The 12,776-nt window shown below is 45.6% G+C and overlaps 1 protein-coding gene across 1 annotated transcript; it reads left to right on the top strand.

The window, feature by feature from the left end:
• Positions 1 to 3,175: 3,175 nt before the first annotated feature.
• LOC146055075 (thioredoxin domain-containing protein 11-like) lies at positions 3,176 to 12,330 on the top strand. The gene is made up of 2 exons (XM_083168183.1): positions 3,176 to 3,488; positions 11,199 to 12,330. Exons 1-2 carry the CDS (start codon positions 3,340 to 3,342, stop codon positions 11,791 to 11,793), a joined length of 744 nt encoding a protein of 247 aa, XP_083024309.1. The 5' UTR covers positions 3,176 to 3,339; the 3' UTR covers positions 11,794 to 12,330.
• The last annotated feature ends 446 nt before the right edge of the window (positions 12,331 to 12,776 follow it).

Here is a 12,776-nt window from a genome sequence, read left to right as displayed (position 1 = left end):
TGCGGTGGGAGGTGGAGGGTGTCTCTTTGCAAGTGTAAGCTCATTCATCCCATTTGCCTGTCCAAAAGAAGAAAAAAAAAAAAGAATATATATATATATATATATACAGTAGATAGATCTATCTATCTATATATAGATAGATCTATAGATCTATCTAACTATCTATCTATATATATATATATATATATATATCTCAGCAGTGAGATGATTGGCACTCCAGATAAAGGTTTGTAGGTTTTATGCCGCGGTGCCTTCCACAGGAAAATATACACAATTAACAATCACCGAAAGCATTTAGAGATCAGCAGACAGCACTCCATGGGCTTGTCTGAATCAAATTAGATTTGGTGCATGGTAGTAAAACATCAAAATTCCATAATACCTAGGCAGTGGGGATTAGACCGTGGGGTAGGTTTAGGTAGGGATGGCCATTGACCACCGATGATTTCAAATCATTGATGGTCAATGGCCATCCCTACCTAAACCTACCCCACAGTCTAATGCTTTATGGCCGATGTTGAGAACTTTTGACATCGATGTGGGAGAACCAGAAGGTTTCCCTACATCGATGGCAAAGGAGCACCGATATTTCCATTTTTTCCTTTCAAGGTGCCAGTACACGGAGTATAGCAAACCCCCCCCCCCCCACGACACCCGGAAGTCCCACCCCGAGTTCTGATTGGCCCACAGGCCACTCAGTCATATATAATGGATGACCATCGATAGCTATACCTATCGATGGTTATCTATCAAATAGTTTACAGATATCAATGGATGGGTGCAGAATCACCATCGATGGCAACCATCGATGGCATATGCACTGATGGCCATCCCTAGGTTTAGGCAGTGGGGTTACACTGCAGGGAGGGATAAATGGGGGGGGGGGGGCGCAGAAGGAGGGTAGGTATACTAACTTGGCCCCCGTCAGGATTACTCATTTGGTATGCCGGCATCAGTGTTCTGGCCGCCCGCATTCCCAACCGCCAGTCATTCAAATGTATCCCAATTAACAGTTAAGTTAGGTTCACCAAGCATTATTCTAAATTCAGCAGCACATAGTGTTAACAATCCCATTCTGGCAATAGGATTACATTTTACAATGCGATCCTGGGCGGTAATATTCCACCCAATCCTTCATAAATAGGCCCCTAAAATACATATAAATAATTCATGTACATACAGTATACATGTTATTAATTTTCTCAATTTATTCTCTTTTATTTATTTTTTACTTTCATTTTATTAATTATTTATCTTTATTTTTATTATATTATTTTATTTTTAGTTATTTTATTTTTATTATTTTTTATTTATTTTCAACCTCCTCTCCCGCCTGGACCAGTCATATCACATACCCCCTTTATTATTTTTAGCGCTCCTAGCACCAAACTCTTGAAGTACCTTTTTATATTGGAGAAGCTTACCAATCAGAGCGCGGTCACACACACAAAAAAAAAAAAAAAAACATGTTACAGTATGAAGTGAACCTAATGAAAAAATAGGAAATAAAACACCACAGAATACAAGTAAAAAGGAAAGTTAAATGGGGAGAATAAAGGCAAAAAATTATCCATTTTTTTCAAAACAATATTCACTGTGTTTTACTCATTAAGGTCCCTTGGGATGAGGGTGTCCTGAGTTAAAAACACATACACTTATGCGATTTTGGGAGATTTCACCCAATTCTGTGGATCGAGCACAGAAATTGGAGATTGAACCTGCTGCACATAATATCAATCGTATTTGCTGCCGTCATTTGTGACTGCTTTTGCAGCAGCGATATATCAGAACTGATTACCTGTGAGTGTGTGTGTGTAATAATATACAGGTCAGAAAAAGGTCAGAAAAAGCTGGTCATGGTTGACAGGAGGGATCAGCCTGGAAAACATCTCCTCCCATTGATGGCTGGTCCTAGCGGAGGGTTCAGCCAATGTACAATTTTGGCTAAAATGGGCTATCAATTATACTCAGGGATTACACTTTCACTATATTTAAGGGAGGGGATTTGATAAGTGTCCCGAATACTCGGATAGCCCCACCCCCAACTCAGCCCTCTGACACCGAACTCAGCCTTGTTGCAGATCTCTCTCTGCATGTGTCCCGGCCCGACCGCAATCCTGCACATCGATTGCACACAGTCTCCAGACCCAAATACATCAGTACTGTCCCTCTATTGGAGGCTGACCCGCAGTTGGGGTGGAGCAGGAGATCATATTGGTGATCGCTGAAGAGATGCCTTGCACCTGTGCTCAGCATCTCTTCACTACAGGCAGAAGAACAGGGAGTAGCAAGGGTGTAACTACCATAGGTGCAGGTAGGGTTACCACCTAGTCCCTTTAATTCCGGACACATATTAATTACACAGGTTCTGTGGCTGGCTGACTTCAAGACTCCACTTCACCTGATTTTAAACTGCCACAGAACCTGTGTAATTAACATGTGTCCGGAATTAAAGGGACTAGGTGGTAACCCTAGGTGCAGGGGGTGCAGCTGCTATGGGGCCCAGAGCTGAGAGGGGCCCACTTTACCTGTCAAAGTATCATGTGCTGTATACACTTTTCAGCATTAGGTGCTAAATAGGGGCACTTACAAACTTTGCTATGTGGCCCACATGTATCTTGTTACGCCACTGGGGAGTAGGGATGGCCATTGACCATGGATGATTTCAAAATCATTGATGGTTTATGGCTGATGTCAAATACTTTTGCCATCGATGGGGGAGAACCAGATGGTTTGCTTTTTTGTTGTTGTTTGTTTCAAAGTGCTGGGGCATGGAGCAAAGCCCCGCCCTTGTGTTTTGATTGGCCCACCAGCCAATCAGTGAAACACAATGGATGACCATCGATAGTTAAAAATACCGATGGTCATTCATTGCATATGTTAACACTATCCATGACCAGTTGCACAATTGACATCGATGGCAACCATCGATGGCCATCCCTAAAAAATTTGTCAGGGAGAGAGTTTGGGGCTTGCCTAGTCACTATGAAAGTTTTGGGAATGCCCCCCAAAATGATAAAAAACAGGTGGTCGTGGCAATAGACCATGCCCCTTTACCGATGCCCCGCCCATTTCCCATTTAGCCCCTCCTCTTTTCACGACCAATTTTAACATGCAATGTTGGGAGCTATGCACTGTGATCAGGGGGGGGGGGGGGGGGGGGGGGCTAGTCTAACCTGCCCCGGGGCCAGCCCTCCACCAATAGCCGCGACACTGGGGACAGCTCTACCTCTCTCTCCTATTTGGCAGCGCCCGCCCACCACAACCCCTCGGTAGCACTGCAGTATCAGTGGGGGTACCTGCTACCTCTGCCTCCTCTCCGTCACCGTGCTGGGCAATATGCTGGCAGTCTATGGCTGTATAATCTTCATGAAGGGGGAAAGATGGGACAACTTCACACAGCCGCCTCCAGCGCAGCTCTCAGCCCAACCGTCCTCGCTCGCGCATCTCTCAGCCCAACCGTCCACTCGTTGTCACGTGACAAAAAGGTGAGTGATGACGTCAAGCAACAGCCGCGAGGGACGCGCCTCCCCTAGCGCTTAGGTGCGGGGCTTACTGACGTGGGTGTGGTGCGCGGGCCGAGCACAGTGTGAGTGTACTTGAACAAGTGATGAGTAGCAGCAGCGGAGTAGCTTGCACCCCCCAGTAACACTAGAACAGCTGCTTCCACCTGCCCAGCAGCAAAGGACAGCCCCTGCTACCCACCCCCAGCGGTAGCACAGCAGATGGCCATCGACCATCGATGATTATAAACCATCGATGGTTTATGGCCGATGTCGAATAGTTTTGCCATCGATGTGGAGAACCAGATGGTTTCCCACCATCGATGTCAAGCTTAAAACAAATAGTTTCGTTTTTGCTTTTTCCCCAAGGTGTCGGGACACGGAGCATAGCTCCACCCCCGGCACCCGCGAAGCACCGCCACCGCATTTTTATTGGCTTACCAGGCCAATCAATCAAAGAAAATGTATGACCATCGATATATAAAAACATCGATGGTCGTCCGTGGAATATTTATACACTATCGATGGAGGGGTGTAAAGACCCAGTCTGCGCAGTGATATCCGCCGTGATCGCGGAAGCACATAGTCCGGCCAATCCCCTATCACCTATCCCCTATCACCTATCCCCTATCACCTAACCCCTATCACCTATCCCCTATCACCTATCCTCTATCACCTATCCTCTATCACCTATCCCCTATCACCTATCCCCTATCACCTATCCCCTATCACCTATCCCCTATCACCTATCCCCTATCCTCTATCACCTATCCCCTATCCTCTATCCCCTATCACCTATCCCCTATCACCTATCCTCTATCACCTATCCCCTATCCTCTATCCCCTATCACCTATCCCCTATCACCTATCCCCTATCCTCTATCCATTATCACCTATCCCCTATCACCTATCCTCTATCCCTATCCTCTATCACCTATCCCCTATCACCTATCTCCTATTCCCTATCACCTATCCCCTATCACCTATCCCCTATCATCTATCACCTATCCCCTATCCTCTATCACCTATCACCTATCCCCTATCCTCTATCCCCTATCTCCTATCCTCTATCCCCTATCACCTATCATCCCCTATCCTCTATCACCTATCCTCTATCCCCTATCACCTATCACCTATCCTCTATCCCCCTATCACCTATCCCCTATCCTCTATCACCTATCCCCAATCACCTATCCTCTATCCCCTATCCCCTATCTCCTATCCTCTATCCCCTATCACCTATCCTCTATCCCCTATCACCTATCCCCTATCCTCTATCCCCTATCACCTATCTCCTATCCCCTATCATCTATCACCTATCCCCTATCACCTATCCCCTATCATCTATCACCTATCCCCTATCCTCTATCACCTATCCCCTATCACCTATCCCCTATCACCTATCCCCTATCCTCTATCCCCTATCACCTATCACCTATCCCCTATCCTCTATCACCTATCCCCTATCACCTATCCTCTATCACCTATCCCCTATCACCTATCCCCTATCATCTATCACCTATCCCCTATCACCTATCCTCTATCCCCTATCACCTATCCCCTATCACCTATCCCCTATCACCTATCCCCTATCATCTATCCCCTATCACCTATCCCCTATCACCTATCCCCTATCCTCTATCACCTATCCCTTATCTCCTATCCCCTATCCTCTATCACCTATCTCCTATCCCCTATCATCTATCACCTATCCCCTATCCCCTATCACCTATCCCCTATCCTCTATCACCTATCCCTTATCTCCTATCCCTATCCTCTATCACCTATCTCCTATCCCCTATCATCTATCACCTATCCCCTATCCCCTATCATCTATCACCTATCCTCTATCACCTATCCTTTATCACCTATCCCCTATCACCTATCCCCTATCACCTATCCCCTATCATCTATCACCTATCCTCTATCACCTATCCTCTATCCCCTATCATCTATCACCTATCCCCTATCACCTATCCCCTATCCTCTATCACCTATCTCCTATCCCCTTTCATCTATCCCCTATCCCCTATCCTCTATCCCCTATCACCTTTCCCTATCCCCTATCCTCCATCACCTATCCCCTATCACCTATCTCCTATCCCCTATCACCTATCCCCTATCATCTATCCCCTATCACCTATCCCCTATCACCTATCCTCTATCACCTAGCACCTATCCCCTATCACCTATCCCCTATCATCTATCACCTATCCCCTATCATCTATCACCTATCGCCTATCACCTATGCTTTATCACCTATCCCTATCCTCTATCACCTATCCCCTATCACCTATCCCCTATCACCTATCCCTATCACCTATCCCTATCATCTATCCCCTATCATCTATCCCCTATCACCTATCCCCTATCACCTATCCCCTATCACTTATCCCATTACACCTATCCCCTATCCCCTATCATCTATCACCTATCCCCTATCACCTATCCTCTATCCCCTATCCCCTATCATCTATCACCTATCTCCTATCCCCTATCATCTATCCCCTATCACCTATCCCCTATCACCTATCCCCTATCATCTATCACCTATCCCCTATCATCTATCACCTATCACCTATCCCCTATCACCTATGCTTTATCACATATCCCCTATCACCTATCCTCTAATCACTATCCCCTATCACCTATCCTCTATCACCTATCACCTATCCCCTATCATCTATCACCTATCACCTATCCCCTAAATCTTATCACCTATCCCCTATCACCTATCCCCTATCCTCTATCCCCTATCACCTATCCCTATCACCTATCCCCTACACACCTATCCCCTATCATCCTTACCCCTAATCTCCTATCCCCTATCTATAATATCACCTACCTCTATCACCTATCCCCTATCACCATCCCCTATCACCTATCCCCTATCCTCTATCCCCTATCTCCTATCCTCTATCCCCTATCACCTATCCTAACCTTTATCACCTATCCTCTATCCCCTAGTCACCTATCACCTATCCTCTATCCCCTATCACCTATCCCCTATCCTCTATCACCTATCCCCAATCACCTATCCTCTATCCCCTATCCCCTATCTCCTATCCTCTATCCCCTATCACCTATCCTCTATCCCCTATCACCTATCCCCTATCCTCTATCCCCTATCACCTATCTCCTATCCCCTATCATCTATCACCTATCCCCTATCACCTATCCCCTATCATCTATCACCTATCCCCATCCTCTATCACCTATCCCCTATCACCTATCCCCTACACCTATCCCCTATCCTCTATCCCTATCACCTATCACCTATCCCCTATTCCTCTATCACCTATCCCCTATCACCTATTCCTCTATCACCTATCCCCTATCACCTATCCCCTATCATCTCATCACCTATCCCCTATCACCTATCCTCTATCCCCTATCACCTATCCCCTACACCTATCCCCTATCACCTATCCCCTATCATCTATCCCCTATCACCTATCCCCTATCACCTAACCCCTATCCTCTATCACCTATCCCTTATCTCCTATCCCCTATCCTCTATCACCTATCTCCTATCCCCTATCATCTATCACCTATCCCTATCCCCTAACACCTAACCCCTATCCTCTATCACCTATCCCTTATCTCCTATCCCTATCCTCTATCACCTATCTCCTATCCCCTTTATCATCTATCACCTACCCCTATCCCCTATCATCTATCACCTATCCTCTATCACCTATCCTTTATCACCTATCCCCTATCACCTATCCCCTATCACCTATCCCCTATCATCTATCACCTATCCTCTATCACCTATCCTCTATCCCCTATCATCTATCACCTATCCCCTATCACCTATCCCCTATCCTCTATCACCTATCTCCTATCCCCTTTCATCTATCCCCTATCCCCTATCCTCTATCCCCTATCACCTTTCCCCTATCCCCTATCCTCCATCACCTATCCCCTATCACCTATCTCCTATCCCCTATCACCTATCCCCTATCATCTATCCCCTATCACCTATCCCCTATCACCTAACCTCTATCACCTAGCACCTATCCCCTATCACCTATCCCCTATCATCTATCACCTATCCCCTATCATCTATCACCTATCGCCTATCACCTATGCTTTATCACCTATCCCCTATCCTCTATCACCTATCCCCTATCACCTATCCCCTATCACCTATCCCCTATCACCTATCCCCTATCATCTATCCCCTATCATCTATCCCCTATCACCTATCCCCTATCACCTATCCCCTATCACTTATCCCCTATCACCTATCCCCTATCCCCTATCATCTATCACCTATCCCCTATCACCTATCCTCTATCCCCTATCCCCTATCATCTATCACCTATCTCCTATCCCCTATCATCTATCCCCTATCACCTATCCCCTATCACCTATCCCCTATCATCTATCACCTATCCCCTATCATCTATCACCTATCACCTATCCCCTATCACCTATGCTTTATCACCTATCCCCTATCACCTATCCTCTATCACCTATCCCCTATCACCTATCCTCTATCACCTATCACCTATCCCCTATCATCTATCACCTATCACCTATCCCCTATCATCTATCACCTATCCCCTATCACCTATCCCCTATCCTCTATCCCCTATCACCTATCCCCTATCACCTATCCCCTATCCTCTATCACCTATCCCCTATCATCTATCCCCTATCTCCTATCCCCTATCCTCTATCACCTATCCTCTATCACCTATCACCTATCCTCTATCACCTATCCCCTATCACCTATCCCCTATCACCTATCCCCTATCCTCTATCCCCTATCACCTATCACCTATCCCCTATCCTCTATCCCCTATCCTCTATCACCTATCCTCTATCACCTATCCCCTATCCTCTATCCCCTATCCTCTATCACCTATCCTCTATCACCTATCCTCTATCACCTATCCCCTATCACCTATCCCCTATCACCTATCCTCTATCACCTATCCCCTATCATCTATCACCTATCCCCTATCACCTATCCCCTATCACCTATCCTCTATCACCTATCCCCTATCACCTATCCCCTATCACCTATCCCCTATCACCTATCCCCTATCCTCTATCACCTATCCCCTATCACCTATCCTCTATCACCTATCCCCTATCCTCTATCCCCTATCCTCTATCCCCTATCCTCTATCCTCTATCACCTATCCCCTATCCTCTATCACCTATCCCTTATCTCCTATCCCCTATCCTCTATCTCCTATCCCCTATCATCTATCCCCTATCACCTATCCCCTATCTCCTATCCCCTATCACCTATCCCCTATCGTCTATCACCTATCCTCTATCACCTATCCTCTATCCCCTATCACCTATCCTCTATCTCCTATCCCCTATCATCTATCCCCTATCCTCTATCCCCTATCACCTTTCCCCTATCCCCTATCCTCTATCACCTATCCCCCTATAAACTGTTCCGTGAGTGACTTGCTGCCCAGGGCTTGTACCACCCACTCTTCAATAAATTTTTCTGGAGTATTTCTTTCTACTCCTTCTTCAAAACCAATAAAGCGTAAATTATTACGCCTAAGCCGCCCCTCAATGTCGACCATTTTGCGCTGCATGTCCTGCATTTGGCCTGTCATTTTTTTGACCTGGCTCTGAAGTGGCGCTACTGTATCTTCTACAGCCGATACTCTACTCTCCACTTCAGCCACTCGGTCTCTGATCTTGCGTACGTCATCTCTCAACAGCATTAGATCACTTTGTATTTTATTGGTTTGCTCCACCATACGGGTCTCACTAGAGTTAATGGCCTCTAGCAGTTGTTGTAAAGTGACTTCTTGAGATTGTGGATTTTTATTCTCCTTCACTGGAGTGGTGTGCGGTGTGCTGGCCTGGGAGCTGTTGCTAGTCTGATGCCTGGCAAATTTTTCTAAACGTGCAGCAGCTGTGTTTTGGCTGGATTTCCCCATTATTATTGGTGTGTGATAACTTTCTTTTGAGAATTCTGGTTATACTGCAGATATTCTAACCAGTTTTATTCCCTATTATCCAATAGGGGCCAGGACCATTCACAGCCAACCTTCAATGCTTAGTCCTCAATATATTGGTGCTGGTATTTATTGATTGGTGCAAGAAAGTGCAATTCAAGTACCTTTATCACCGTTGGCAGATTGATTTCTCCTGGATTACAGCATACAGCAGCATACAGCCTAGGTTCCAGCAGACTCTGTAGGCCAGCGAGCATCCGTTCGCCTCACAAACTGCGCTGCCCAAAATGCTTTGCACTGTCTTGGGGCTACCAGGGAACAATGAGCACCGCAGGAACTGGAGCCTGGGGTGCAAAAACAGCTTGCTCCGCCGCCACCACACCTCGTTCCCCCTTTCTCTGCGGCGGGTGTCTCAGGCTGCCGTGTTACTGTGCTGTGCACGCCGCCCACGGGTCCGCTCTCTCACAGCGCGTCACTCTCTGGCGCCGGGAAACTCGGGGATGTCGCCGCCGATGATGCGGATCCTATCTCTCCGTGCAGCAGCGCCTCTCTCTCCTCGCTGCATCAAAACGCCCTCTCGCCAGTCTCCACCGCAGGCACACTGCACCGCCGGAGCAGGGGGCCGACGCAACGCACACCTCCACCGGGGGTCACCACGACCACAGGCTCCCACTGGTAACAGTCTTATTTTTCCTTTATTCCAACATGTGGATGTGCGTAGGAGAGGGCTCCTTAGTTCATGGCACAGGGAGATTCAAGCACACGCTCTCACTCGTGCCCTGCCGTGGCCACGCCTCCCCCTGGCCTGAAAGTTTTGCCACTATAATTGTGTATTATTGTGTACACTCTTTGTTCTATATGTTGGATACAATCCCCAGTATCGCATTCTGATTTCACCAGCAACGTTTTCCTTGTTTTACTTTCATTTTTTTTCAGCGCTTACCCTGGTGGAATGCGCACTACAGTAACTTAAAAGATATGCTGCTGTAAAAAATATAAATAACTGAATTCCTTACAGGATGCTTTCAACAGACAAACATCAATCTCAAAGTGTACTTGTGCCTCCAATATAGCAGGCAGTAAGAGTTAATGGGCAGTATTCAATGCGGCCGGTGAGGGGGTTAAACGGCAGGGCTCACCGAAAACAATGACCCTTGTCGTTTAACCCCAGTGCCGGCCAATGTCAGATGGCCGCGAGGATTCCCCCAAACAGCGAGGTTCGTGGCTAAAGCAGGGACGCCGCTGCATTTAGCCACGAGCCTCGCTGTTTGGCGGCCGCACATGCCGTTTCCGGCCACACACGCAGTTGCCTGCCAAGTTTATTTCTACTTTCGATCGTGGGGCTGCGCTTCGAGATCGGATCCAGCTTAAACACTGTTCGATTTTGATTTGATTTTGGGATGCTGCACCCTGCAAATAGATATTGCAATACTCTAAGATGCCTTGTCAATTGACTTGGGGGCTTTCCAAATTTTTGCATACATATGTAACCAAGATCTCTGAATTACATTATCATGTAGATTTAAATATTGTTACTGATATCATTGAGTGTGCTGGGGGAAACAAAATGTGCTTCTTTCTTGCTTATTCTAATGTTCATATGACTGCGATTGCATGCATTTCCTTTCCTGATGCTGTTTCTGTCTATTGAACGAACAAGGTTTTGGAAGTCTGCTGGGATAGTTCGCAGATGACATATATAAGTACAAGTACTCTAATGCCAACCCTCCACTTATTACTTATGTGTTTGCAGGAAAGACCACAGTGTAGTGTATCCTGAAGATCAGCAAATCACTGTTCCAAACCTTCTGAAGTTTATCCTAAAATATGCCACCCTGCCTTCTGCTGCAGCTGATCCTCCTGCCTCCTGCCCAATGCACTATCTGCAATATAAAGAAGATCAAGTCACTTATCTGGAGCGAGAAATCCAAAGACTGAGGGCTGAAATTACAGTATTACACAATGCCCAGGATCAGCTGGCAGAACGGATTTCGAAAGTGAGGAAAGATACACAAGACCTTAAAGTCCAAAAACGGACCCTAGAACAACACAACAGAGCCTTGGAGGATCACACGGAACAGTTACAAGCTCTGTGTGAGCAAAAAACTAGGGAGGTGGGCACGATGGCGGACAAGATGAAGGAGCTGGTAGCGGCTTCTGAAAGTCTTCTGGCAGAAAATGCACTACTTAAGTTTCTTATGGTAGCACTGGAAGCCAAACACAAAACTAATGCAGAGACAGAAAGGTTTGATAACCACGAGGATGGAATCCGGCCAAGCACTGATGTTTCTGAAGGACAATCTGATAGCTCCAGCACAGAGCATAATAAAGAAAATAAAACAGACTGATATTTTTTTTTTTAGCAGAAATATTTCAAAAATTATTTATACAGATTTTCAAACTGTAAATTAAGGTCTTTATTTCCTTGGGGGTCAGGAATTAAAACTTCTATTTTTGTAACAGCCTAGTTTCTAAGAACAAGTTCTATTCCAGATTTTTTGTCTGCGTTTGTTCTGGCAGAAGTTTGATGACTTCTCTGAAATTAATTAAATCCATGTTGCCTGAGGTTTAATTCTTGTTTTTTTTTATTGTACATTTTGAAAATAGTTAGACAAATTGTCTGAATAATCTGCAATAATCTGCATTTTTTTAAATTCAGTTCTTAAATAACCCCAACAGATCATGTTTTCTGCATTTCTATAATAATGATGCACAGGTAATCTATTTTGCTTTGTCAGTAATTATCCCCCGGTTCCCACAGGCTGAAATCCTGAAAGCAGGACATGAGATAAGGTATTAAAGACTAGAGTTGAAATCTCAAATATATCTCAACAAACTGTAATATCCACTTCTTATGCAATTTAATAAATAAATGCACAAAAGTCCATTAAGTCCCAGAAAAATGTCATTAATACCATTGTGCGCTAAACTATGGTGCTTATTCAGATCTGATCTCAGTACAAATTTGGTCTCAAAATGGGCAAAACCATGTGCACTGCAGGTGGGGCAGATGTAAGATATGCATAGAGAGTTAAATTTGGGTGGGGTGTGTTGAAACTGAAATCTAAATTGCAGTGTAAAAATAATGCAGCCAGTATTTACCCTGCACAGAAACAAACTAACTCTACCAAATCTAAATCTCTGCACATGTTACATCTTGCCCCCCCCCCCCATATCATATGCAGAGAGATTTAGATTTGGGTGAGTTATTTTGTTTATGTGCAGGGAAAATACTGGCTGCATTATTTTTACACTGCAATATAGATCTCACTTTGAAGTACCCAACTCTAACTCTTTCTGCACAAGTTACATCTGCCCCAACTGCAGTACG

This window comes from Crinia signifera, unplaced genomic scaffold, assembly GCF_055691185.1.
Source record: "Crinia signifera unplaced genomic scaffold, ASM5569118v1 HAP2_SCAFFOLD_288, whole genome shotgun sequence".
NCBI lineage: Eukaryota > Metazoa > Chordata > Amphibia > Anura > Myobatrachidae > Crinia > Crinia signifera.
The sequence above is the reverse complement of the archived record's forward strand: the minus strand, read 5'-3'. Positions and strand labels throughout refer to the sequence as shown.